Source organism: Trichinella spiralis (genome assembly GCF_000181795.1).
Source record: "Trichinella spiralis strain ISS 195 chromosome Unknown Scfld5, whole genome shotgun sequence".
Taxonomy (NCBI): Eukaryota; Metazoa; Nematoda; class Enoplea; order Trichinellida; family Trichinellidae; genus Trichinella; species Trichinella spiralis.
Genome location: NW_003526944.1, coordinates 3672492 through 3699780, shown reverse-complemented (window position 1 = coordinate 3699780; position 27289 = coordinate 3672492). Strand labels below are relative to the sequence as shown.

The following is a 27289-nucleotide window of genomic DNA, read 5'->3' as shown; positions in this document are numbered from 1 at the left end:
AAATGTATGTACAAAACTTCATGTAATATTACTTTTTTGAGCAATTCAATGATATTTATTGTTCAGAAATAATGTAATAATTATTGTTGTAAAGTTTCGCACAGTCTGTAATTGATGAATAATACCACACAACATATGTAAATATAAAATAGCAAGGTAATAATGTGGATGATGTAAAAAAGAAATGAGTCAAAACAATAGATGTTGAGTATTCTATAATTTTGAACAATTTAATACTGTGATTCCTACAGATTCTTTCAATTTATGAATGATTGTTTTCTTAAAACACTGAAACAAAAGAATAACAATCAAAAGAAGTAAAAAATACTTTTGTAAAACAAATATTTGCCGAAAAATGAATTTCTGAATCAAAAGCATAATTCAAATTCGAATGCCTCATGAAAGTTAAACGATCGCATTTTATTATTAACTTATGATATTTGCTTTTCTGCGTTGTACATTTGAGATGCTGAATAAAAGGAGTTAACCGCATGTCATTCCTCAATTTGCAGAGCTTTGGGACTCACATTGCAAACAAGCCCATCGTATTATCCAACATGGATAATGCGCAAACGTTCCTCATCACAGGATGAGCACAATCCAGCAAATCAACCAACAGTGGAATACGAACTTGCGGACGTTACCACTGCCAACGATTATGAAATAATCATTGTATTTATAATAAATCCAAAATATTATTTTATTATGACCATTTATATTTCATTTTTAATTCATACGCTCCATATACAGTAATCTGACAATTCTGTACTGCTTGCAGATTGACAACTGGTTGCCGGATAATATGTTCACTTTGTAATTGTGCAAAAACTTGCAGATCAAATAACTGTACAAAAAAACAACAGCAGCGGATCCATCTGATTACAAAGCTGCATATCTACCTACCAATTATGCACAAACCAGCAAATCAAAGACCAGTGAAATACGAACAAGCGTATATTTCGACTGCCATTTGGGATGAAATAATTTTCATATTCATAATTAGGCAAAATGAATATTATTTGCGACATTTATTTTTTACTTTTAATAAATTTGCTCAAATACAAGATCTTTAAAAAAGAAACACCATGTTAAAAAAATTCATTGCACAATGAAAATTTAAATTTACGTACAGCATGAAAATAAAAATATTTCATTTCATTATTTAAATATATGATTTTTGCAATCATCTGTATGAAATTGATTTCAAAAATTTAAAACGGTAGAATAACGACGTTGTTGGAGTCTTAGCCAGCATCAGTCTCTGGTAATTCGAGAACCATAATGCTGATCGCAATGCGGCAAATGATCATTCTTAGTGCCCAATAATGGGTACTGTCGAATTGGAACAGTGCGATACTCAAACCAACACAACAACCATCAGTGGAATACGAACATGCGGACGTCTCCACTGCCAGTTCCAATAAAATATTTTTTATATTTATAATTAATACCATACAAATTATTGTTACCAATTAATATTTTATTTCTAATCTAGTTGTTTAGAATTTTATAATATTTTTATTTAAATAATTACCATTCAGATTTACTACAATTCCTTTCTTTCATATTTGAAATTACGATTATCATAAAAAGCACAGTTTTGCTTTTGATAAGGCTTTTTAGGAACAACAGAGTGAAAATATAAAAACTAAAATATCGAAATGTCGAATAGAAACTAAAATATCGAAACTATGGATACAACGTTTGTCTCTCTCTGATTGGTCTATTATTCCTCAACCTTCTTATCGGTGATTTGGCAATTCACATACTGTTTATTACTACATTTTCAATTATTAATTATATTTCTATGATCTTATTTTTCAAATATAATTTAACTTAATTTTATAGCCATTTTTCTCTTTTTCATATTTCATTTGCTTCTTTTCCTATCTATGGGTTCGATTCAGTGTTCTATAAAATAACAATTCCGGTGCAATTGTGTTATAAATGTTAAAAAACTTTATGTGCAGTATGAAAAAATGGTAAAAACGTTTCAAATTCAACGCGTTAAGATCTTTCATCATAGTCATTGATTTATGTACACTTTGTAAGAGTGCACATACCAACACATCAACCACCAGTGGAATACGAACATGCGGACGTTTCCACTGCCAATTTCAATGAAATATTTTTTATATTTATAATTAATACTATGCAAATTACTATTACCAATTAATATTCTATTTCTAATCTATTTGTTTAGAATTTTATATTTTTATTTAAATAATTACCATTCAGATCTACTACAATTCCTATCTTTCATATTTGAAATTATTATTATCATAAAAAAACAGTTTTGCTTTTGATAAGGCTTTTTAGGAACAACAGAGTGAAAATATAAAAACTAAAATATCGAAATGTTTGTAAAAAATTTACATACGTGTTGCTGACTAATATTATTATTGCTGTAATTTATTTCAGTTAAACTGTAAAGCTTGTAAACAGCTGTAAAGTTAAATTAAAGTATTGTATAAAATTTGGGAGAAAATTCCATCAGCGAAAATCAGCCAATAGTGAAAATTATTGTCTCTCAATATTACATGACATTGTTCACATCGTGTTATAAAATATGCAAAATGAAAATGAATAAATGCATTTCATACAAAAAAAGGTTCCATAGTTTTATAAATCATCTTTATACTTTTAATTTATATCACTACACTCCATGTCATCGATAATATCAACTTACAGTAATTGAATTTCATTAAACTGAATTTATTCAATTATCGAAATGAAAAAAAATTACAATTTAGTCATGATCGATGGAAAAAATATTACGCGATTTGTTTTTCAAAAAATCAATAAAATATAACACAGTTGGACCGGTTATATGTTGAATAAACAAAAAGTGTTACCCAAGAAACGATTTTTAAACAACGCTGATTTGCATAGTGTGCGCAAAAGGTTCATATTCAACGTTGAATTCAAATTGCTTCTGAACAATAAATTCTCATAGCATCTGAACAAAATATGGGATATGAAAATTTCAACATCAGGCAGAAGCTCATTTTCATAATTATGTATTTCACTTCTTAATAATAATTCGTTCATAATATGTTTAAATACTATAAAATCTAAACACTTTAACAAACTGTTGTTAAACATGAACATTCTCAATATCTATTTTCGTCAATAATTTCAATCAATTTCATCAGTATCAATAAGAAAATCTACCTTACAAAGAAATTGCCAACATTTCATCATTTACAGATAAATTTGTTTCTATTCAACATTCAATTCTGCTCTATGTGTACACCATCAGCCTAAAATTATTTTAAATCAAACTCTGAGCAACACTGAATTCGTATGCAAATTTTTATGTTGTTCATTTCTATTGGTAATGAAAGATAGAAGCCATATTGCATTTGATTCGCGCGAAGAAGCACAGTATAGGAGGGGATAAAAATGAAAAAAAGGTTCAAAGAAATATATACACGGTTCCATTTGGAAACTGGTGCAGAAAGAAAAGATTTGGAGGAGGACGAACGGGCAAATTTTGGTGGAGAAGAAAAATTACCATCAACCGATCAAGTAGAAATTTGCGTGAAGAATATTTGGAAATCGTTGAAAAGCTATTTGTGCAATATTAGCGTGTCTCGGTTCATCAATATTGGTATAATTCATAATTTATTTATTTTTGTTTTTTAGCTGAATAAAAACCCATATTAGCATAAATTAATAGTGAATAATTTTAACAAAAAACCAATGGCATAAGTCGAAATTTACACAATAAAAAATGAACTAATATAAGGTTTTATTTAATGTTGAAAGAAAGAATGTTTGTATGCTGAGAGGTGGTGGAAATTTTTTCGCGAGTTTCGCAGTGGACAAATCAAAAAGTGCACAAAGCTGAATCGACGTCATTGGCTGATTGGGTGGTTGGTTAATTGGTTGGTTAACTTGTTGGTTGGTTGGTGGATTTTCTTTGAAATTCCAAATGCAACATTAAGCATCATAGCATGGAAACGAAGCAAGCAACGAAGCGGATGTGCTTCTCGCTTCTTGGACAGCTGACGTTGTAAATTTCTGCCTCGTTATTGGACTTTTTGAACAACGATTCCAATCGTTTAGACGTACATCATCTGCAACTTCAACTGACTGGCAGGCATGCTGTGGTGTACTGATGGAAGGGTTGTAAGTCTGCTCTGTTGAGTAGAGAGTGACAACGCTGCCGCCTCAGCGAAGGGTGGTATTTTCTTTGAGCTTCATCACTTCGCTGCTGACGGCCATCACCGGCCGTCATCCTCTTTTCGTCGCGTTAGTTTCGTTTAGTTCGTATATATTATTAAAAAAATGAAACGTTGTTGTTGTTGTTGTTTTTGTTATTGTTTACTTTATTAATTTTGCTTTTTTTTAGAAATCCCATCATAAGCAAAATAAATGTTGAAGCAGAAAGTATTTTTTGAAAGTGAAGACTGTCCACCGGCTTCTTATTATTTGCAGACATCGACAACGTTGTGCGACGATGATGTGGAAGGGGAAAATGATAATGATGATGAAGTAGCGTTGAATCAGCGCGGAAATTCTTCCAACGATAGTGTAATTTCGGGCTTAGCTGAAGAAAGTGACTATCAGTGCCACGGTCGAGTGAAATCAATTGCAGAAATTGGTTCGAAAATTAATAAAGCAGGTAACGGTGAAATGCTTTTCAATAGGGCAATGTATTATTATTTTGAAGTAATTTCAATGTTGGGATGTTGTTTGTAACAGAATGCCGTCGTTGTTTAAATTGTTCCAATCAGCTGGCCAAAATGGTTAAATTAGCTAATTTGCTGAAACAACTCCGGAAACGATTAATGATTTCCAGTTAGCTTTTTTATTGGTCCTCTATAAGAATGGCAACTTTTATTTTGGTAATTTGCTTAATTTTATAAATTTGAAGAAATTCTTCAAAGGCAAATAATAATAATAATAATAACTAAAAGTGTTCATTATCATCATAGTAATAGTAATAGTAATAGAGTAGTAGTAGTTATTGGTTAGATGGAGACGACTGGGTAGCAATGAAATCTGAAAAGCTGCTATTTGATCCGGCAAGCATTTCAGCGTCAACAACGTCACCTAATGTTGACATAGTGGTTTTCAAAAATTACTTTTAATAAATTTTATTTTTTTCATTCATACTACTTTTATTTGAACCAATCTTTTTCCTGACATTTACATCTACCTCCATGTGCTCTGCACATTTCTACATTTGAATATTGAAGTGCTGGATTTGAAAGTGATCGAAAGTTGAAAATTGTGTACAGATTTTTTCTGTTATAAAATATAAAATGCATGTTGATTGTTTCAATATCCACGAATGTATTTTGTATTTTTTGTATGACGCAATTTAAAAAGCACCTAGCTTGCTTGCATCCATGCACATGTTGGTTCGCTTTTAGCTGACATGTTGCTTGAAAGTTGCATTGACACGAGGCGTATGAATTTTTCAACACAAACAGCAATAAGTTGAGAAAAAAGAAAATTAAAATTATAAAAAAAATGTTTGAAAATTGTCAACGTTAGTTTTGATTGAATGATATAAAAAAGAAAACAAACAGTTGACAGCATTTGAAGCTAAAAGCATTATTGATTTAATGTTAAAATTGTTGAGAAAATTTAAAAATAGAAAAATACACGTTTGTTTTCTTTTTTATTTTTTCGAAAAAAGAATCTGAAATAAATTTATGAAATGTTTTATTTGATTAATGATAATAATTTGTGAAACAAAATTGTATTATATATATAACCTTGTATATTGTTTATGATGAAATGAAATTTGATAATAAATGCAAATATTTATTGAATTTTACTTTTATTACTTATAATTATTTTCATATTAAAATGACAAGTTTCTACGGATACAGTGTTTCATGATTATTCTTCATTGATGATATAGAATAAGAATAAGCACAACTGAAATAAAATATACTACTTACTTACTTACTTACTTACTTGTTGTTGGTATTTAGAATGGTGGAAAGCTCCGGAGTTTGTACCTCGTGCAAAGCTTGTGAAAAACAGCCAATCGTTTGATGAGACGAATTTATCTGTCAATGCGGCGGAATCGCCACTGGTCAGTGGCAGTGTTTTCGACTGTGGTGGGTCAGTAGAAATGACTCAGTCGTTGTTGTTCGGTCCAGAATCGTCCACCACGGATACCAGCAGTGCTTCGGTGGCCGGATATTTCGACGAATGCGTGTCGACAATGCCGCCGCTTGTGAACGCCGCTTGCAACGGCTTCAGGCAAGCTCGCTTCGGCGTCGGCCCGAGGCCACAGCCCAACGGAACCGCGACGTTTGTACCAATGGCCGCCGGCGCCATTTCGGCGCCGCCGCCCTTCCCAGTTTGGCCCCAACCGCACAACCCGCTCGCGCCTGGTGTATTTCCGTTTCGTTTCGCGCCACCACCCCCTTTGAAATCGGCTACAGCCAGTACAGTACCTGTTGGTTATTCGGCCAATTTTACTACTTTCAACGGTATGCAAATGTAATGGTTTTGAATAATTAACATAATTTGTCGATGGATTTCAGCCGGCTTGGGTCCACCGATTCCTGCGATTGTGTTGAAGAAAAAACGTAAGAAAAAAAATCGAAAGTCCAAAGATCTCAGTTTTATTGTACAGTTTTGCATTTGTTATTTTCTTTTTTTGTGTGTTTTGCAGTTATAAATTATTTGCTTTTTCTTTTTATAGGATTTGCATCAGTCCAACGATCAGACGAAAATTGTTCAGTCCGACGAACAACGAAAAACCAATTGCCCTTCAACAAATCAACAGTCACTGAACACTAGGTAGGTGTTGGATATTTTCTTTTCTTTGTTGTATCGAATAATTGTGGAATTTATTTCAATTATAGATATTACAATTACAGTAGACGACAAATAATAATTATGAATTGAAAAAGAGGGAATTTAATGAGGAAAATGAATTTGACTGTTGAATGAAAAATGCGCTACTATTCTTTGTTTTATAAACGTGTTATACATCTATGCATTATTATTATTATTATTATTATTATTATATTGTTGGTTGACACATTTGACCAATGTGTAAGCTGAGGAGAAACAATCTAGGCCGTGTCAAGAGTTGAAATAGGGGGGGGGGGGGGGGAACGGTAAAAATGAGAGAGGTCATTATTTGAAAGTGTTGTATTATTTATTTTCTGCTTATATCACGATCGTGTCCAAACAGAATTTCGGATATTTGATTTCAGACCGCAGATGGAGACTACATTCAGTGAAGAACAGTCATCGTCGCAAGGAAATGTTGGCACAACTGTGGATCAGGTGAATGGACAAAATTGCGAAGTTGAGGAGGAGGAGGAGGATGTGGTTAAGAAGTGCGCAGAGTTGATCGACCCTTCAATCGCTTACAGCTGTCCAGACTTGTCGGAAGCATTGCGCCAGCAGTTGTTAGCTGCTTTCAGTTGTCCTGTTGAACAGAGGCGAGCGGTTGAAAATTCAGCTAACGAAAGACGACAACAACAACAGCAACAGCAACAACACTGCTGCTTGGTGGAAAACGAATCACCACAGGGCATCATGGATTTTCAACCGAACAAGAATAATAATAATTCCTCTTCCGTTTTGGTAGATACGAACGGTAATAATGATAATATTAAGAACAAAAAATTACTTTTTTTTGACACTATATGAGATATGGTTGTTGTTTTTTTTCAGATCCGACCAAGTGTAGTGCTCGACAACAGCTCGAGGAGAAGACATTTTTCCAACACCGTCCGAAGAAGCTTTCTCTGCAAAGCAATACTCGACCAAACGGATCTCTCCCACGTGATACAGTAGTCCAATATCAAGCTGGTTCAGTGGTGACGGAAGTGAACAGCTCGAATGAGGTGAAAGAATTTTTCTTTTCTTTTTTCAACCTTTCCATTATCATTAAAACATGTATATATATATGTGTGTGTGTGTAATAGGATTCTGTGTCTTCACTTTTGGTCAAGAAACTGAATCGTCTCATTCCTCGTGCTACATACGTTGAAGACGAGATGGCCGACGATGATGATGATGGTGATGAGACGAACATGTTTGTCAATTCTGTCGAAGCAGATGAGGTGAGAGAGCAGTTGTTTTTTATGCCATGTGAACTACTAATCAGTGGTTCGGGTAGGCAGTGGAACAGTCGCAGACTTCGTACCCTTATCAAGCGGTTCCTCTGAATGACATCCGACATACGGTGGTTTTGCAACGGCGGCACAGCATGTCCGATCGCTTGCCTCCCTACTTGACGCCGAAATCGCGCGTATGTTGCGCTTTAATGTGATCATGTATTATTAATTATTTTTAATTGCCCACGACGGACTGTGTTATTATTGTTTGTTTCTTGCTTTTAAAAAATTTCAGTTTTAACAATCAAATGAAAAAATTGATTTTACAAATTACAGATTTCTACTTTAGTAAAATTGTTATATATTGTTTCGTTATTTATTGGAAAGCAGGAAATTATTGCTTGAATGAATGAATAACTGATTAATTATGGCAATATGTTTGACGTTCGTTGACGCGTTCAGTGAAACGATGGAAGAATAATAACGCGCCCGACAACAATTGTCAATGTGTCAAGAAAAAACTTACCTTAAACGTCAACAGATGCATGCTGTGTTCATCATTGTTGTTGTGAATTGAACAGATTGGAAATCCTCAGCGTGGATAGAATTGATGATGATAATCATGATGGAATAATAAAAAAATAATAAAGTACCACTGATGAAATGCTGACCTCTAATCTTCCTCTTAATTTATGCTGATTATGACAGTTTGAAAATTGATTTTATTGCATTGCATGGATATTTGGAAAAAAAAATGTGACATATATTAAAAATTGCAAGAGCAAATTGTATGCTTCCAAAGTTTTTACCTCATGTGGTGGCGGAAATGATTCAGCGAATGATGGAAGAATGATGAGCAAATTGGATTAATTCTCTTCCATTTACGACGACGATGTGCAAAAGTTGCACGACTTTTGACAATAGGCATTCATGAATTTTTTCTCATTTTTGCATTCACCAATTCGAGCCCAATACGGACAGAACAAATTTCTATCTCTGCAGCGGGAATTTTTCATATTCCGAAACATCTCGTCGCCTGAAAAAGAAGAAGAAGAAGAAATTTTTTGTTCATCTCATCTTATAAAATGCTTTGCATTTGTTTTATCACTTTTGCACAATCCACAAGATAATTTGCAATGATCTTTCATGTATTTTTTGCTCCACTTGCAATGGCCCAGGTCGGTCCAAAGTTTGCAATGATCGTGACTGTCAGAACAGAGTTGTTTGTTCGTTTGTGCTGAAATTGGAGATAACAAAAAAAAATTATTCATCCAACAGCAACAAGTGTGAACAATCTACTTACGGCCAGTATCAATTTTGGTAATTTTCCCCTTGAATCTGTTGTGGCAGTTGTAAAGTTTGTTAATTTTGGCAGCATCAATTTCGCTGAGCTGGAAGCGCTGACCGATGTTCGTTTTCCTTCTGTATGGTACAATTGTAGCCCGGCCATTTTTGGAAAATGCCAGCTTGTGGTAATGCATCACCGATCCGTAGTCGTAGGGCATTTTCAACGTATCCAATATAGAGTTGGAATATTTTTCGAAATTTTTCAACATACCTTGAATAAAGTTTTGTTGAAGCGTTCTTGAAAATTATCATTATACAGTATGGTCAGACCAGGCAGGACGTTGCTTTCGATTATGCGAACGAAATTGTCCCGATCGGTACGACTGTGCTCGTGGAAAAAGCCGAGAACGTGCATTAATTCGTGGGCAATGATTCCTTTGCTGAAACACTTTTCCACTTCCAACGACAACGTCTGATTACCACCCGCACGGCCAACGAACGATGAACATCTGAAAATAAACAAAAAATTATATTCATATATTTTAATATTGGGAATAATAATTTTTCATTTTCCATATCTCTGTTCTATTCACGAGTGGATTTCCAATTTTTTTACAAATCCATAACATGGCTGTTAACATTCGGTGAATGCATGATGCTTTTTATCTTTGACAAAATCAATTCAGCATATGTTTTAGCAAATTAGTCAACATTGTATATATATATATTTGCATTTAAGCATTTTTTCAAAACAAATAAAAGAAAAGAATACCCAAGTCGTTTGTTTTTCTTGATCAACACATAGTCTTGGTCAGTTTTCAATTTCGGCACAAACCGAACGCACGTCTTCTGATTATATTCGAGAAATGCTTGGGCAATGGCCATTCGTTCCGCGCCGGTGAGCTTGTCGTCAAGCGCGTACGGCACTCGGGCATTTTCCCACAACTTTTCAGGAAATGTTTCCAAATTGACGGCAGTATTGTGCTGGTAAAAATTCTCTCTCGTTACTATTGTTTGTTAATTTGTATTTTAATTTCTACAAAAACTAATACCGGAAATGAGAACGGATCGCTGCTGGAATCTTGCAAATGCTTTGAAGAGAATTCCTCTGCACGGAAGCCGGTAATATCCCCTTCGAACAATGCTAAGTAGAGAAAGACAGAAAGAATAATTATTCTTGTCTTGAATATGAAACGTACTTGGCATTTGCATTGCAAGCAGGCCATCGTTTGTCGGTGGTTTGCCTGAAAAGCGAATAAGCTAACAATGAGCAGATCAGTCTGTAGTGGCATCATACTTGGGGTATGTTGAGCCTTTTCAAAATCCGCAGGTGTTAAAAATGTGTTCTCTGTTTCTGATTATAAAATTCGATTATAAATTTTCCATAAATTGAAAAATATGCGCATTTTTACTTGAAACACTTGCGTGTTTTGTGTTCGTATTCAGCCGTACAGGACGAAAAGCTTGATTCTGAAGAAAAACAGTAATTCAGATGATAATTGATAATTAACAAATTGAAGTATTGCTTTTTCCATTTTCTTTACCAGATACACGTAATTGGAAGAGACTGCTTTGACTGGATGAGGGTGGTTGGTAAAAGTGAAAAGCAGCAGTAGGGCGTTGGTCCATCCGAAAAGGTGGAAAAGCATGCGGCAGGCCATCGACAGCGTTGCAAAGAAGTGTTCAGCTCCATTCAACGGTATCTGGTCATTGGGTTTCACAGACCGCAGGGGCGGCGGTCCATGCGACGATCAAGGGAAACTGTGCGCGTTGAAGTCGTGTTCAATTCGATGGGAAAAGGCTTGTTGAAAACCGGCATCTGAAGATGTGTCGATGTCAAAGCAAACACAACTTAACCAGTCGACGCTAGACAAACCGGTAAAGAGCGTGGCTAGAGATGAGGAGAGGACCGTAGTCGGCACGTACTTCCTCAAAACAGGCCGCCCGGCTGGATTATGCCAGCCAGACAAATTGCAGATGAGGTGTTGTTGCCTACAAGCTGATTCCATAAAGCTTCTTGCACCGCATTCCTGTTCCCCAGTCTAACATTGCTCAGCATCCGAGCCGACCGGCTAACTGGTCGACGATATTACCATCGCAAAATGGTGCATATGCAATGTTGAATTTCAAATGTCAACATCGAAATCTGGAATCAAATTTGTACATTAAAAGTTTAGCTATAAAATTTCAAGTATTTTTCAAATATTTTCCAAATTCACCAATTTGTTTTTAAATAACGTGCAAAATGTACAAATTAATAAAATTAAAATGAAAACACTGAAATATATTGACAACTGCTTGTATTCTGGCATACGTATGTAACCGTATATATATATATGTATGTATATGGCCGGCATCGAAATTAATTTGTCTTAAATCAACTATCTTTGACGCGTATAAAAATGTGCTTATATTTCTATTTAACTCGATTTAAAGTTTTCTATTTCTCCACTTTCACTAAACAATTTCTTTGAATACAAAAAGTGCAATGTAAATTGATGTGTTATTGTTAAAAAATGTCAAATATAAGCATAAATTTTTATGAAGATCGAACCAAACTTATTCTAATTTTCAAAAATGGTTTAAATGCTTTAAATAAATGCGTCAAGCATTCTCACTTAAAATAAAGCCGTAACAAATATAATTATAATTTTTCGCAATTTTAAACAACACATTAGTCAACATTCAATTTTTTCAAACATTTCGACGTTTCAGTTTCCTGTTTTCATTATAATAATAATTTCAAATATGAAAGAAAAGAAATTCAATATATTATGTAAATGGTAATTATTTAAATAAGAATATTATAAAATTTCAAACAAATGGATTAAAAATAAAAGATAAATGACAACAATAATATGTACTCTTAATTATAAATATAAATAATATTTTATTGCAATTGGCGGTGGAAACGTTCGCTTGTTCGTATTCCACTGGTGGTTGTTGTGGCAATTCGAGTACCTGTAACGGTAAGCGAATCATCCGAGGGCTGTAAGCTAATAAATGAAGCCTCTCTGGCTTACAATTTAAATGCGCCCAATTCAACAACGTCGGATGAAATACATAACTGGAAAACAAAGTAATAGAGGAAGACCAGCGGACCCCACCGTTTTACCTTTCAAATAAACTTCATACAGAAAATAGCAAAAATCCTATGCAAATAATAATAGAATGCAATTTTTATTTTCATGCTGCACGTAAATGTAATTTTTTGACAAATATTTCCTTTTTAAAGATGCTGTATTCAAACAAATGGATTAAAAATAAAAAGTAAATAGCAATAATAATAACAACAATAATAATTCTTTGGCTTAATTGTAAATGTGAATGTGAGTGCAATGTTTTGTTATTCACTTTTCCAACTAACCTAATATTCATTTCATTAATAACTGGTATTTATTATTTAAAAAATTTCAATTAACATTGCTAATAATGCAAATCATTTTGAAATGATCATTTTCAGCTGCTGAGAAATTATCATGCCTACACGTGAAGAAGATTTTAATAAAAAGGTAACAAAATTCTCAAGTGAAACACATTATAGAAGAAAGATAAAATTTTGGTGCGATTATTAACTGCCCTCAGGAAGAACGTTGAGGATATGTGAAATATGCGCTTATTATGCAAAAATTGTCTCCAACGTTCAATTCAGATAGGGAAGTGCAAACATGTCAACAGAAACGTTGTTCATGATTGCCCTCCAAAGTGTTTGCGCATCAACTTATTCAACAAAGCAAACTGTCACATTGGAAATATGTGAGCTGCTTTTGATAAGAAAACTGACTTTTCGTATCACTTTTTCAAGCATTCTGCAACCATATCAAAGTTCCATTAACATTTTCAAAATATCTGAAACTTTGAAGCCAAAAAAAAATACAAAACCTAATGATAAATTCATTAACTGCTTGTGATGACAGCAGAAATGGCAAATAAAATCTCAAAATCATAAAACTTCCGCTTTTGGACAAAATTTGATAATTTACTTTGAAAATCTATACATTTCCAATTAAAACATTAAAAAATTTCAATTTGCATATTGGTTGAATAAATGTGAACAAAAGAAAAAGTGCTCAGGCTTTATGCTTCAGGTTCAGTAAGATGGATATAAATTGAAAAATAAAATCCCAATCTCCTGCTGTCAGAAGTATAGGTAAACTTGAATGGATCAGTTTTACAAAATAAAAATTATTCTTTTATAATAATATCTATTATCACAATTTCTTATTTATTATAAATAATATAAAAGTGAAGTGTACAGAAATACCAATTTTAACTGAAATCACTTGAAATGAAACTTCTCCATCATATACAAATACGGATGTGAGTGTAGCAACAAAATAGACCAATCAAAAAAGAGTAAATTTGTTTACATACTCAGTATATGCATTTCAGTCGCTTTCATTTGCAATAGATTCTGATTGCGCCGCATAATTGATGTTGGCTAAATTTATAATGAATTTCTTTGTCATTTGTTTTGTTACTTTTAAAATTTGTAAAGAAAAATTTTTTCTGGCGATAAGAACAATGCAAATTACAATGCATACGAATGAAAATGTTCATTTCAATTCAACTTCTAGCAGAAACTCATTATCAAAGTATTTTACTTATTAATAATAATTCGTTTATAATATATTTGTTTTCTTTTCAAAAATCTAAATACCTTAATAAACTGCTCTTAATCTTAAACATGTAATGTTACACAGATTTCAGTTGTTTGTAATGCGTAATGCTTTTTTCAATAATTATAAAATAAAATGCAACTTACAAAAATAGTCAAGCTTCCATCATTTCGAGATATTTGTTTTGTACTGTTGTAAAAAGTGACTGACCAATTTGAATAAAAAAATTTGTTGTTTACAGGGCTTGCCATTGAAAACGTTCTCAATTGTGTTGCCATTAGCCTACAATTATTTCAAATAAAGTTCACAGAGAACAGGACAAAATTATATTCGCATGCAAATTTTTATGTCGTTCATTTCTATTGCTAATAAGAGACAGAATTCATCATGCAATCTTATGAATAGTTCCGAATTTATGAAAAGCATAATTGCAAATAACTGCAATTATGCTTTTCTCTACTGCATATGTTTTTCACGCAAATATATTATTCGATGTTGATATTCATATCAATATTCGGCGATAAAATTATCAACAATTCCAAATTAATCTTTCATAAAATGAAAATCGCAGGGGAGTTTCTCAAAGATATGCATGAAATTAAATGTCGCTTCCTATATTCAGCTAAGAATGAATACCTAATGATAGTTATCAAATGAAATTTGACCAATGGGCATTCTCCAAAAGTAGAAATAAATCATTAAATAACATACAACAGCATAAAAAATATAATTAACTCATTTTTCATTTTTGTATTTAAAAATATCCATAAAAATCAAAAAATGCAAGAAGCTTATATTCGATTTTTCAGTGGCAGAAAGCAGCTGAAAAACCAATTCATTGAAAACAAAGCATTCATGCATTTCAATTTAGTAATTTACATAATTTTTCATTTCATATTAAACGCATGAACTATGTGTAGGATAACGTTCTCCGTGCATTTTGCATTTTAATAGCAAGAACTACAGTTTTATTTCAACTTCAGCAAAACGACCATTGGTCAAGAATTGATGATTATAAATGAAATGGTCAATCGCTTGAAACATTTGTTAGTCATTAATTACTGGTCGGGATTTCATGATAAAATATTTTCTCTATCGAGGAATTCGGTTAAACAATGTTTAATTCATGAAATCCTAATTTGGTAAAGTTGATAATTTGACATTATCTAATATGGAAAAGATAAAATTCATATAGAGTAGTAAAATAGCTGTTATTCAAATTGATCAACTGTGAATAATATCAAAAATAAAAAATAATATAAGTACAAATAGTAATTAAACACATGCAAACTTACTTTTAGATATGAAAACATTTGAAATAGGAAATGTCAGCAGGAAACTGCCTGATTTGCCGATTGATGAAAATGCCACACAACATATGCAAATATAAATGGTAATGTTATGCAAAAACACATAAACCAGAAGGGATAAAGTTGAAATTAGTCACAACGGTGGATGGTGAGCATTTTTGCATTTTCAACACTTCTGTAATTAATTTTGAATTCCTTCAGTTTATGAATGACCGTTATCATGGTACACTGAAACAAAAGAAAAACAATCAAGTGAATTAAAGAATATTTTTGAAAATCAAATATTTGCCAAAAAAAAGAATTTTATAATCAAAATCATAATTGGAATTTGCACGCCAGATAAAAATATAAACATTACTTTCTATTATTAACGCATAATATTTGCTATTTTGAATTAAGCTCAATTGAGATGTGAAAAATTGCATCTGCTAAGGTAATTATAGTTGGTGTTTTACCAATTTGATTCTCCACCCGAAAGCTGAGAAGCCCAGATAATGGGAGAAGCAATGCAGCATTAGCAGTAATCTGAAAATTCTGTACTGTTTGCAAATTGACAACTGGTTGCCGGATAATATATTCACTTTGTAATTGTGCAAAAACTTGCAGATCAAATAACTGTACAAAAAAAAGCAGCAGCGGATCCATCTAATTACAAAGCTGCACATCTACCTACAAATTATGCACAAACCACCAAATCAAAGACTAGTGGAATACGAACAAGCGAAAGTTTCGACTGCCATTTGGGGTGAAATAATTTTCATATTCATAATTAGGCAAACTTAATATTATTCGCAACCTTTATTTTTCATTTTTAATAAATTTGTTCAAATACATGATCTTTAAAAAAGAAATATCATGTAAAAAAATTAATTTTACAATGAAAATTAAAATTTACGTACAGCATGAAATTAAAATATTTCATTTTATCATTTAAATATATGATTTTTGCAATTATCTGTATGAAATTGATTTCAAAAATTTAAAACGGTAGAAAAACGATGTCGTTGGGGTTTTAGCGAGCATCAGTCTCAGGTAATTCGAGAACCATGATGCTGATCGCAATCCCGCTCACTGTTATCTTAGTGCCCAGTAGTGGGCTGTATAAAATTGTGTGCAGTGCGATACTGAAACCAACACAACAACCATCAGTGGAATACGAACATGCGGACGTCTCCACTGCCAGTTGCAATAAAATATTTTTTATATTTATAATTAATACCATACAAATTATTGTTACCAATTAATATTTTATTTCTAATCTATTTGTTTAGAATTTTATAATATTTTTATTTAAATAATTACCATTCAGATCTACTACAATTCCTTTCTTTCATATTTGAAATTACGATTATCATAAAAAGCACAGTTTTGCTTTTGATAAGGCTTTTTAGGAACAACAGAGTGAAAATATAAAAACTAAAATATCGAAATGTTTGTAAAAAATTTACATACGTGTTGCTGACTAATATTATTATTGTTGTAATTCATTTCAGTTATAATTAAAGTATTGTTTAAAATTGGGAAAAATTCCAACAGCAAAAATTAGCCAATAGTGAAAATTATTTTCTCTCAATATTACATGACATTGTTCACATCGTGTTATAAAATATGCAAAATGAAAATGAATAAATGCATTTCATACAAAAAAAGGTTTCATAGTTTTATAAATCATCTTTATACTTTTAATTTATATCACTACACTCCATGTCATCGATAATATTATCTTACAATAATTGAATTTCATTAAACTGAATTTATTCAATTATCGAAATGAAAAAAAAATTACAATTTAGTCATGATCGTTGGAAAAAATATTACGCGATTTTGTTCTTCAAAAAATCAATAAAATAAAACACAGTTGGACCGGTTATATGTTGAATAAACAAAAAGTGTTACCAAAGAAACGATTTTTAAACAACGCTGATTTGCATAGTGTGCGCAAAAGGTTCATATTCAACGCTGAATTCAAATTGGTTCTGAATAATAAATTCTCATTAATATGTTCATAATATAATATCATGTTCGTTCATAATATGTTTAAATACTATAAAATCTAAACACTTTAACAAACTGTTGTTAAACATGAACATTCTCAACATCTATTTTCACCAATATTTTCAATCAATCAATATATCAATAATAAAATGCAACTTACAAGAAAATGTCCGACTTTCCATCATTTACATGTAAACTGTTTTGTACTATTGCCGAAACTGATTGACCAATTTGAATTTAAATCTTGATGCTTGTCCGACGTTCCCTTTAAACCGTCTTCAATTCTGCTCTGTGTGTACACCATCAGCCTAAAATTATTTGAAATCAAGCTCAGAGCAATATTGAATTCGTATGCAAATTTTCATGTCGTTCATTTCTATTGGTAATGAAAGACAGAAACAGTCACGCAATCGTATAAATGGATCGAGCTTACTGATAGAAAATAAAATTATGTACGCGGCATGCGAATCCCCAAAATTTTATTTCATGTCTGATGTTTAATTTTTTGTTGTTTATGAAAATAATTTTTCGTTTAAGTAAAATTCCACTCTTCTGCGTAGTGTTTTGCATAAAAATGCTGAAATTGCATTGAACAATTAGACGATGTTGATATAAAAAAAAACAGTTTACAATAACTCTCAAATCAGGCCAGCGTTGAGTAATTTCAAATTCAAAATTAACCTAGATAAATGAAAATGATAGGCGCGAAAAGTGGATGACGAAATCATCGCGCACTGTGTCGCCGCCTGTCGACGAATAAAAAATTCCATGTATTGTTGTAATATTATTTAAACTTGTTTGAATATTTTCATATTTTACATTTTTTTGAAGAATTGAGTTTTTGTTGCATGTAAATTTTTAAAATAAATTATGTTTGCGATAGGTTCATTCAATTAGGCTCAAGTGAAGAGGAGCATTTTTCAGACAAATTCATTTCTAATTATTCCGTACCATTGTAAGCTTATATATTCATTTCAATCCTTTTACTACTTTGCATTTGGTATTAAATTCCTTATCCTATTTTTTTGAAGTAAGTAATTATAATTTATAAATTATGAATTTTCAAGTTTTCGCGATGCCCTGAGAAATTAAGTTGACAGTTGTGCTTTTCTTTCTTATTGCAAAATATTTCATTTTATGGCCACTGTTTTGCATCTCCATCAATATTAAACTGTTTATTAATTCTTAGGTTTGTATATAAATTAGCAGAGTTTCAACTGAAGTCAGTTTCAACTGTGCGATATTCTTGTCTAAACATGGCCATTTTCATAAACGCCAATGTTGATCATATCAAAAAACAAATTCTGAGATTATAATAAGTTATCTATGACAAATGATATATGCTATGAACTTAGCGCTATTCAATCTGTCTATCACTGGATATCAGTAATTTAATGAACACCCACAAACAAATAGTCAGTAAAACAAGTCAGCAATATTAGACATGCGTGATGCGCCACGTTTCAGCAATTGGAGTATTTTATCACTGAATCAGTGTATCTGTCCAAACTGCACACATTTGAAGTTCTCAAAAATAATTCTCCCTTTATTTACTGATGTTTTTCAGTATTTTCAAAATCATTGTTCTGAAACTAATTTATTAATTTTGAATTTATCTGACATTCTTCTACGATAGAATGAAACAATGGAATTGCGTTAAATATTCATTAACACCTTATTATCATAATGTTACAGTGGAGGATTTTATTTTTGTAAAAAAGCAGTTATTTATTCGTGAAATAAAATGCGCATTTTCGAGTTTGTCATTCTTACAGTCTTTGTTCCTGTTAGCAAACAATGGGTGTAATTTATTTATTTTGATATTATTATTTAATGCTATTTTGGGACCAGACAACTATACCGTTGGCAATTACTAATTGTAAATAGTTTCAACTTTCAAAATTCTCTCATCATAAAAGTTATGTGGAAATTTCTCATGCTTTTATACCTGTTCGACTTTTAAAACAAATATTTTCAGTTTTCCATTAAAGCTATTATACTATTCTTGTATAGAAACTGGGAAAATTTTCACCATGAGCTGTGAGTTACTGAACTTTGTAAACAAGATGTAACTGAAATCTATTTTCATATTTTACAACAGCTATCGGTGAAATTCTGGTATATCGTCGGCATCGCTTGAATACTGTTACTTTAAACAAAACAGCCATAAGTCAAGTAATGTGTCCTGAAATCTGTTTTTTACGTTTTTTTTTCATAGGATTGAGATGCTAATTTTCAAAAAATCAAAAATTTTGAAAAATCATGTTCTTTTAACTACTTTTCACTTTTTATACTAATTCATTACAAAGAACTGGAATCCGGTAGTTAAAATCGGAAATTTTCAGAAACAACCAACAGTATAAAAATAACACTTAATACATAATAATTGCTTTCTTTTAGTATGTTAATCCCCCAAATCCTTCGATGCCAAATGATATGGATCTTGACTGGGATAATAAATGGGAAATCGGTCGGGAATTTTCGGTTCTCTTGGTGGACGCAAGCGTGGGACATTCAACGGAAAAACTGGACGATGGTGAATCAATGGCGGCGGCGGCGCAAAACGAGGAGGAATTTGCAAACCAGGAGGTGGTGCTGGAAAAATATTTCCATAAACTGATTATAATATCGTACGTAAGCGTAATTCACCTACCGGGCATAACAGATGGAGGGGGGAAGTGGAAGGACGGTGTCGGATATCGTGAAGAGCCAGGCGCTGTGCCTGCATCCGTTCTTGCTTTTTTCGGCGGTAAATCCTCCGGAGGATTGGGACCCAAAAAATCAACATTCGGAATATCTGTAAAATAAACATACAATGAAGATTTCACAATTTACACCACATGCCAAAACCTACTTCCTGGCAATCCAGGTACATCTTGGTAGGTAGGATGTTCTGATTCTACCAGTTGTCCAATGACATTTTGCTGAGATTGTGGACGACCCCAGCGAACAGTTATTCGGCGGCCTTTAATCATCAGCTTACCAAATGTTTTCTCGCTTGCTAATTCGGCAGCCTCACGTGTGGTAAACTGCACAAAACCACATCCTTTCTCTGACAGAATGACAATACTACGAATTTCACCAAACTGATAAAAATAATTTCTAAATTTATATTTAAAAAATCAAAACATTTGTAAATAAATCAATAAATTTTATCACCAACTTTATATCATCCTCAGTTATCACATTATCATCTCCAATATTTCCGAGATAAATCGTCGTTATTGTTTTATCTTCGGGCGGCTTAAGAACCGGCAACGCTTTAGCCTTATTTAACAGTTTGTCTGCTACTGGATCTTTAGACCCATAATATCGGTCTCTTATATTTTGCACCGACAACGGATCATCTGGATCGGTTGGCTTTTCATGTCTTAAAATATAATAATAAGTTAAAACAGAAAATAAATAAATAAATTTATTTATTTATTTATTTATATTTATATATAAAGCACCAAATTAACCTGTAAGGACACTCTTCACCTCGTCGGCATTCACCTTTCACCCAAAAGGAACAAATGTGAGGACGATTACGATCATAATATGGATTTGTTCGAGCTAATTTATTCAGTAATTCGTTTGGGCGCTGATCAACTAACTCTGCCAGAGGACCAGCCAGTGTAGTTCCATCACTTTTATCAATTTCACGTTGCGCTGCTTGAATGAAGAAATCTTTGTTTGCACCTGTTTTAGGGATATCATCTTTGACACCAAGTGCATAATCCCGAACTTGAACAGGCAAACCTAAAAAAACAAAAACAACATCTGTAAACATTCTGTTACAAAATAATCGCTACATAAATTTCATTTAAACAATAAATAATTAGTCAAGATGTTCTTACCATATTCTAAATCAAGTAGACATGTTTGACAAACATTCTTTAATTTTGAACATGTCTGACAAACTTCTGTTCTTTTATAACGCATATTACGTCCAGGACACCAGCGAAATATTGTGAAAGGCCGATTGCAAATTTTGCATTCACCTCCATATCTTTCTTTCATCTTAAACAATAACAAATCGAAACACTTACAAAGTATCCAACGTAAATTTCAATTTAAAAAATGTCTAAACACTTAAATTTTATATAAACACTTACCATGCGTAAATAAGGATTATTTCCAAGACATGTTTCACATAAAATGGGAAACTCCTGAAAACAAAGTTAATAATATTTTACAGCTATCCAGGTCATAACAATCAAAAAATCCTTAATACCTTACTATCTGAAATAAGTGAGAAAAATTTAACCGATAACTTCATAAAAATGAATTTATTTTTACAAAAACAACATAAAAACAACAAATAATAATCACTTTATATTAAAAAACAACCAACATTTACCAAAAACAAAAATTATTACAAAGATAACGGTTTGTTTCAATTTTCATGGCCACGTTGATAAATTAAATACTTACTGCATCTTCCCAGTTCATACGGTTATAGGTGTTGGATGATTTAGACATAGACATTTTGTTCAGTCCTTCCAAAAAACTACATAAAATAAAGCCAAATAAAAATTGTGATATCTAAGATACTGTATAATATATAATAATCAAGGAAGAATGTTACCTATAATCAACATAAAGTATAAATCATCTCAGATCTTCAAGTTTTGGTAACATGTTAAATTTTGTAGAATGTTTCATAGTACCTTAGAAATAATAAACATATCGCGCAGATCGATAATAGATACTGAATATAATATACTTTGATAAAAGTCAATCTAATCCGAGAAACTGTTGTCAGATTGTAGCGATCAAAATCGATAATTCTTTCAATACCATTATTTGACAAAAATGTAATTTAACCAAAAAAAACACTCCCACTAAACTACAAGTACGGAATATCATGAAGCCACTAACTTCAAATTCTACAGTATGCACATAGACAAGCAAGTTATCAATCCATATTGACAATAACATTAATTCGTGTTTAAAGTGTTCACTACTTGAATAACTGTCATATCAAGCAAAATTACATGATTATGATAAAAATTAACATAAAACAAAAATAATTTGAAGTAATTTCGTCATCACAATGATCAGTTCAAATTCACATTGGAATGCAAACTAAAAGAAAGAAATGCAATAAATTTTACAATGGAATGAATTCAAAAATGAATTTTAAAAATCCAAAGTTTCAAATTTTCAAACACGCATAAACCAGCAAATTCTTCGTTAAGCCTTGACCAGAGCATTTTCATACTTGCGCACTGTCACAAAGCTTGAAGTAGTGGCGCGCAATTTTTTGTGTTCATGAGTTTCACTTATCTGGGTCATTTTTAATTTTAAATTACTCAACGCTGGCCTGATTTGAGAGTCATTGTAAACTGTTTTTTTAAATCAACATCGTCTAATTGTTCAATGCAATTACAATATTTTTAAGCAAAACACTACGCAGAAGAGTGGAATTTTACTTAAACGAAAAATTATTTTCATAAAGAACGAAAAATTAAATATCAGACATGAAATAAAATTTTGGGAATTCGCATGCCGCGTGGCAATATTTTATTTTCTGTCTGTACCAATATCAATGAACAACATGAAAATTCGCAACAAATTCAATATTGCTCTTTGTTTTGTGAGCTTTATTTCAAATAATTGTAAGCTAATGATGTACAGCTAGAGCAGAATTGAATATTATTTTGAGGGAATGTCGGACAAGCATCAAGATTTTAATTAAAATTGGTCAATCGATTTGTACAACACGATTTGAGTATAAACAAGCACGCTTCGCTTCATGAATTTGGAACATATCAATGTTGAATCGGCCTTGGATACAATCTTAGCACACTACAATTTTCAACTTTCAAAAAAACTTCATTCAGAGAATCGCAAAAATTACATATGTTAATAATGGAATGTAATTTTTTATTTTTTATACTGCACGTAAATTTAAATTATGACTGTAAAATGAAGTTTTTGCAAAATGTTTCCTTTTTTAATACGTTGTACTTAAACAAACCAATTAAAAATAAATGATGATAATAATCATAATTTGAAGTTATTATAAATACAGAAATTATTTTATTGCAATTGGCAGTGCAAACGTCCGCATGTTCGTATTCCACTGGTGGTTGATGTGTTGGTATGTGCACTCTTACAAAGTGTACATAAATCAATGACTATGATGAAAGATCTGGAAACATTCTTCCTGAAAATAGCAAAAATTACATACGCTAATATTGGAATGTGTTTCTATTATTTTTTCATACTGCACATAAAGTTTTTTAACATTTAAAACACAATTGCACCGGAATTGTTATTTTATACAACACTGAATGGAACCCATAGATTGGAAAAGAAGCAAATGAAATATGAAAAAGAGAAAAATGGCTATAAAATTAAGTTAAATTATATTTGAAAAATAAGATCATAGAAATATAATTAATAATTGAAAATGTAGTAATAAACAGTATGTGAATTGCCAAATCACCGATAAGAAGGTTGAGGAATAATACACCAATCAAAGAGAGACAAACGTTGTATCCATAGTTTCGATATTTTAGTTTTTATTCGACATTTCGATATTTTAGTTTTTATATTTTCACTCTGTTGTTCCTAAAAAGCCTTATCAAAAGCAAAACTGTGCTTTTTATGATAATCGTAATTTCAAATATGAAAGAAAGGAATTGTAGTAAATCTGAATGGTAATTATTTAAATAAAAATATTATAAAATTCTAAACAAATAGATTAGAAATAAAATATTAATTGGTAACAATAATTTGTATAGTATTAATTATAAATATAAAAAATATTTTATTGGTATTGGCAGTGGAGACGTCCGCATGTTCGTATTCCACTGATGGTTGTTGTGTTGGTTTCAGTATCGCACTGCACACAATTTTATACAGCCCACTACTGGGCACTAAGATAACAGTGAGCGGGATTGCGATCAGCATCATGGTTCTCGAATTACCTGAGACTGATGTTCGCTAAAACTCCAACGACATCGTTTTTCTACCGTTTTAAATTTTTGAAATCAATTTCATACAGATAATTGCAAAAATCATATATTTAAATGATAAAATGAAATATTTCAATTTTCATGCTGTACGTAAATTTTAATTTTCATTGTAAAATTAATTCTTTTACATGATATTTCTTTTTTAAAGATCATGTATTTGAACAAATTTATTAAAAATGAAAAATAAAGGTTGCGAATAATATTAAGTTTGCCTAATTATGAATATGAAAATTATTTCATCCCAAATGGCAGTCGAAACTTTCGCTTGTTCGTATTCCATTAGTCTTTGATTTGGTGGTTTGCGCATAATTGGTAGGCAGATATGCAGCTTTGTAATCAGATGAATCCGCTGCTGTTTCTTTTGTACAGTTATTTGATCTGCAAGTTTTTGCACAATTACAAAGTGAACATATTATCCGGCAACCAGTAGCCAATCTGCAAGCAGTACAGAATTGTCAGATTACTGTATATGGAGCGTATGAATTAAAAATGAAAAATAAATGGTCATAATAAAATAATATTTTGGATTTATTATAAATACAATGATTATTTCATAATCGTTGGCAGTGGTAACGTCCGCAAGTTCGTATTCCACTGTTGGTTGATTTGCTGGATTGTGCTCATCCTGTGATGAGGAACGTTTGCGCATTATCCATGCCGGATAATACGATGGGCTTGTTTGCAATGTGAGACCCAAAGCTCTGCAAATTGAGGAATGCCATTCAGTTAACACTTTTCTTCAGCATCTCAAATGTACAACGCAGAACAGCAAATATCATAAGTTAATAATAAAATGCGATCGTTTTATTTTCATGAAGCATTTGAATTTGAATTATGCTTTTGATTCAGAAATTCATTTTTCGGCAAATATTTGTTTTACAAAAATATTTTTTACTTCTTTTGATTGTTATTCTTTTGTTTCAGTGTTTTAAGAAAACAATCATTCATAAATTGAAAGAATCTGTAGGAATCACAGTATTAAATTGTTCAAAATTATAGAATACTCAACATCTATTGTTTTGACTCATTTCTTTTTTACATCATCCACATTATTACCTTGCTATTTTATATTTACATATGTTGTGTGGTATTATTCATCAATTACAGACTGTGCGAAACTTTACAACAATAATTATTACATTATTTCTGAACAATAAATATCATTGAATTGCTCAAAAAAGTAATATTACATGAAGTTTTGTACATATATTTAAAGTTCAGGCAATTAGTGAGTTATAATTGCAAAGTAAACAAACGTCAACTTGTTTACCAGAATTTTTATGCAAATTTTTGATCGTGGACTGGACGTAAATTTACTGGTAAACTAGTCCTACTGTGGAGTACGCTGTGAAAACAAATACTTTTACGTCTTTTAATACAAAGCCCCACCAAACGGTTTATATAAGTTGAAAATTTACAGTATTAAATATTTTGTTCTACTCGACTAGAGAATACCACTGAATTGTTCAAAAAAGCAATTTAAAAGAAGTATTTTTTTATAGATGCAATTATATCATCATTTTTCATCAAATCTTTTCATCATTATCATCAAAATCTACTCAATTATATGCAATTGAAGGTTGAAATCATTAACATTTCAATTTTTTTATTTTGTGCAGTTATCCTGGTAGTGTAACCGTAGAATTAGCTCAATTTTTCAACTTACACTTTACATTTGCACATGGCGTTGAATTTCCATGTGAATTCAACTGATCTAATATCACTAAGCGCCAATTTATTTCTCTTATTCATGTAATAAAAATTATTATTTTCCATTCGATAAGTTATTTAACACTGTAATTACTTTATATTCACTTTTCATTGTACATCATAAAAGCGTTTTTCTCTGGATAATTTTGTTTGTCAGAATGCGCAGCCATATACTTTTTATTATTTTGCAATAACTTTTATTTATGTAGGTCATTTTTGAATTTTCAAATCCAAAGTTAAGACATGCGGAGGCGTGTTTTGTCTAAGAAAATGTTTTTTGTTATGGCGTATTTTTGCCAGATAGTTTATATTTTGACGTAATTTCAAATGTCAAGGTCATTTTTGAATTTTCAAATAATTGTCATTCGTATAATTTGTCATTTTATTTGATTTGTTTCCTCAAAGCATCAGTTTTTCTGGTCTTTTGCTAGTCAGCTTATAATATTAAATGAGCATGCATTTTATTTTTTATATTTATATTATTTCTAGTATTTAGAATATGCGTGATAATAAAGATCAAATGAGAGTTTCTGTAATAAGAAGTGTTTCTATATTTGGCCAAGTTACAATTAAATTTTCTTTTCAAACAGAATGCATTAGTTAACCCTTTGATGGATTGTTGGGGTAGAGCCCACCCCAGGGGGTTTTCTTTTCGTCGCATTCTGTCAATTTTCATTTTTATAGTCTGAAGCTTTGTGACATCTCTTTTGAAACAATAAGACATATTTTGAAAAAAATTTCAATGTTCCAGGATTTTTTGTTCGGTCTACAGAACATCGTAAACTTAAAAGGTACGTTGTTGGATTGTTGGGGTAGGCCACACCCCACTTTAGAAAAACACGTGTAAAAAGCTAGGAGTATGTTCAACTTTTATGAAATTTATTTTATTGGATAGTTCGAAGAATTCTGTACATGATGGTATTAAAGCATTTCCAATTTTAATATTTTTTTAGCATTTTATTGGCAAAAAATGCGACAAAATTTTGGTTGAAAAATCGTCTTTTTTCAGTTTTTTTCTTCGCGTGGACTTAATTTTGTAAAATTCGTGAAACGAATTACAATATTGAATAGAGCACGTTATTCTGCACATTTTGATACCAAACTCAGGTCTATAGTCGTTTTTTTGGTTCCAAAAAGACTTCGCTTATCTAAGCCTTTTCTATAGTTTTAACATAAACATATGGAAAAGTGTTGAGCAAGAAATCGATATCCCACATTTTTTTTTGATTTCAGTATCTATAATTTATTTATTTTTATGTATTTTGATTAAAATTTCATTATTTGAAATAAATTTCAAGTCTCTTCTAGCTGAAAATTCAACAAAATTGACGTAATAAATCTGCTGATGGCCG

The 27289-nt window shown here is 31.5% G+C and overlaps 8 protein-coding genes across 8 annotated transcripts; 2 read left to right on the top strand and 6 right to left on the bottom strand.

Annotated features, from left to right (window-relative positions):
• Window positions 1–1244: 1244 nt before the first annotated feature.
• Window positions 1245–3624, bottom strand: Tsp_08303 (conserved hypothetical protein). The gene is made up of 4 exons (XM_003375258.1): window positions 3525–3624; window positions 2381–2445; window positions 1991–2108; window positions 1245–1408 (listed from the first exon to the last, which is right to left on the bottom strand). Exons 1-4 carry the CDS (start codon window positions 3622–3624, stop codon window positions 1245–1247), a joined length of 447 nt encoding a protein of 148 aa, XP_003375306.1.
• Window positions 3625–4380: 756 nt separating this feature from the next.
• On the top strand, window positions 4381–8159 carry Tsp_08302 (conserved hypothetical protein). The gene is made up of 7 exons (XM_003375257.1): window positions 4381–4395; window positions 4444–4630; window positions 5955–6364; window positions 6677–6774; window positions 7197–7408; window positions 7663–7835; window positions 7917–8159. The coding sequence occupies exons 1-7, from the start codon at window positions 4381–4383 to the stop codon at window positions 8157–8159; spliced, it is 1338 nt and encodes a 445-aa protein (XP_003375305.1).
• A 770-nt stretch (window positions 8160–8929) lies between these two features.
• Window positions 8930–10870, bottom strand: Tsp_08301 (zinc metalloproteinase nas-13). The gene is made up of 9 exons (XM_003375256.1): window positions 10847–10870; window positions 10748–10805; window positions 10601–10689; window positions 10388–10579; window positions 10108–10319; window positions 9653–9844; window positions 9352–9632; window positions 9157–9285; window positions 8930–9084 (listed from the first exon to the last, which is right to left on the bottom strand). Exons 1-9 carry the CDS (start codon window positions 10868–10870, stop codon window positions 8930–8932), a joined length of 1332 nt encoding a protein of 443 aa, XP_003375304.1.
• A 2133-nt stretch (window positions 10871–13003) lies between these two features.
• Tsp_08300 (hypothetical protein) lies at window positions 13004–14323 on the top strand. Its single transcript, XM_003375255.1, has 2 exons — window positions 13004–13091; window positions 14196–14323. The coding sequence occupies exons 1-2, from the start codon at window positions 13004–13006 to the stop codon at window positions 14321–14323; spliced, it is 216 nt and encodes a 71-aa protein (XP_003375303.1).
• Window positions 14324–17053: 2730 nt separating this feature from the next.
• Tsp_08299 (conserved hypothetical protein) lies at window positions 17054–18029 on the bottom strand. Its single transcript, XM_003375254.1, has 4 exons — window positions 17941–18029; window positions 17457–17567; window positions 17181–17240; window positions 17054–17093 (listed from the first exon to the last, which is right to left on the bottom strand). Exons 1-4 carry the CDS (start codon window positions 18027–18029, stop codon window positions 17054–17056), a joined length of 300 nt encoding a protein of 99 aa, XP_003375302.1.
• A 1634-nt stretch (window positions 18030–19663) lies between these two features.
• Tsp_08298 (Pre-mRNA-splicing factor RBM22) lies at window positions 19664–22539 on the bottom strand. The gene is made up of 10 exons (XM_003375253.1): window positions 22466–22539; window positions 21928–21952; window positions 21676–21786; window positions 21357–21410; window positions 21099–21261; window positions 20721–21000; window positions 20419–20629; window positions 20114–20345; window positions 19913–20056; window positions 19664–19854 (listed from the first exon to the last, which is right to left on the bottom strand). Exons 1-10 carry the CDS (start codon window positions 22537–22539, stop codon window positions 19664–19666), a joined length of 1485 nt encoding a protein of 494 aa, XP_003375301.1.
• A 399-nt stretch (window positions 22540–22938) lies between these two features.
• Tsp_08297 (conserved hypothetical protein) lies at window positions 22939–24162 on the bottom strand. The gene is made up of 4 exons (XM_003375252.1): window positions 24043–24162; window positions 23696–23820; window positions 23310–23358; window positions 22939–23052 (listed from the first exon to the last, which is right to left on the bottom strand). The coding sequence occupies exons 1-4, from the start codon at window positions 24160–24162 to the stop codon at window positions 22939–22941; spliced, it is 408 nt and encodes a 135-aa protein (XP_003375300.1).
• Window positions 24163–24463: 301 nt separating this feature from the next.
• On the bottom strand, window positions 24464–26661 carry Tsp_08296 (centrosomal protein). The gene is made up of 4 exons (XM_003375251.1): window positions 26543–26661; window positions 24769–24928; window positions 24628–24662; window positions 24464–24605 (listed from the first exon to the last, which is right to left on the bottom strand). Exons 1-4 carry the CDS (start codon window positions 26659–26661, stop codon window positions 24464–24466), a joined length of 456 nt encoding a protein of 151 aa, XP_003375299.1.
• Between the last annotated feature and the right edge of the window lie 628 nt (window positions 26662–27289).

Coding starts and splice junctions, on each gene's coding strand:
- Tsp_08303 (XM_003375258.1), bottom strand. CDS start 3,624: ATGAATTATACCAATATTGATGAACCGAGACACGCTAATATTGCACAA. Junction 2,109..2,380: donor ATAATATTAGTCAGCAACAC/GTATGTAAATTT, acceptor TGAAATTGGCAG/TGGAAACGTCCGCATGTTCG. Junction 1,409..1,990: donor TAACGCGTTGAATTTGAAAC/GTTTTTACCATT, acceptor TGGAACTGGCAG/TGGAGACGTCCGCATGTTCG.
- Tsp_08302 (XM_003375257.1), top strand. Junction 6,365..6,676: donor ACAACCCGCTCGCGCCTGGT/GTATTTCCGTTT, acceptor TTCTTTTTATAG/GATTTGCATCAGTCCAACGA. Junction 7,409..7,662: donor GCAGTTGTTAGCTGCTTTCA/GTTGTCCTGTTG, acceptor GTTTTTTTTCAG/ATCCGACCAAGTGTAGTGCT.
- Tsp_08301 (XM_003375256.1), bottom strand. CDS start 10,870: ATGGAAAAAGCAATACTTCAATTT. Junction 10,806..10,846: donor AAAAAGCAATACTTCAATTT/GTTAATTATCAA, acceptor GTTTTTCTTCAG/AATCAAGCTTTTCGTCCTGT. Junction 10,320..10,387: donor GCGATCCGTTCTCATTTCCG/GTATTAGTTTTT, acceptor AATTTTTACCAG/CACAATACTGCCGTCAATTT.
- Tsp_08300 (XM_003375255.1), top strand. CDS start 13,004: ATGTCAACAGAAACGTTGTTCATGATTGCCCTCCAAAGTGTTTGCGCA. Junction 13,092..14,195: donor AACTGTCACATTGGAAATAT/GTGAGCTGCTTT, acceptor TGTTGTTTACAG/GGCTTGCCATTGAAAACGTT.
- Tsp_08299 (XM_003375254.1), bottom strand. CDS start 18,029: ATGGAATTTTTTATTCGTCGACAGGCGGCGACACAGTGCGCGATGATT. Junction 17,568..17,940: donor TATCATTTTCATTTATCTAG/GTTAATTTTGAA, acceptor AAATAATTTTAG/GCTGATGGTGTACACACAGA. Junction 17,241..17,456: donor TTCGGCAATAGTACAAAACA/GTTTACATGTAA, acceptor TTTATTATTCAG/AACCAATTTGAATTCAGCGT.
- Tsp_08298 (XM_003375253.1), bottom strand. CDS start 22,539: ATGACCCAGATAAGTGAAACTCATGAACACAAAAAATTGCGCGCCACT. Junction 21,262..21,356: donor ATAATCCTTATTTACGCATG/GTAAGTGTTTAT, acceptor TTATTGTTTAAG/ATGAAAGAAAGATATGGAGG. Junction 20,630..20,720: donor GGTGAAGAGTGTCCTTACAG/GTTAATTTGGTG, acceptor TTATATTTTAAG/ACATGAAAAGCCAACCGATC.
- Tsp_08297 (XM_003375252.1), bottom strand. CDS start 24,162: ATGCTGATCGCAATCCCGCTCACTGTTATCTTAGTGCCCAGTAGTGGG. Junction 23,821..24,042: donor TGGAATACGAACATGCGGAC/GTCTCCACTGCC, acceptor AAGGCTTTTTAG/GAACAACAGAGTGAAAATAT. Junction 23,359..23,695: donor ATTCCTCAACCTTCTTATCG/GTGATTTGGCAA, acceptor ACACTTTGTAAG/AGTGCACATACCAACACATC.
- Tsp_08296 (XM_003375251.1), bottom strand. CDS start 26,661: ATGTCTTATTGTTTCAAAAGAGATGTCACAAAGCTTCAGACTATAAAA. Junction 24,929..26,542: donor CCCCAACAATCCATCAAAGG/GTTAACTAATGC, acceptor CTCAATTTGCAG/AGCTTTGGGTCTCACATTGC. Junction 24,663..24,768: donor ACGATTATGAAATAATCATT/GTATTTATAATA, acceptor TACTGCTTGCAG/ATTGGCTACTGGTTGCCGGA.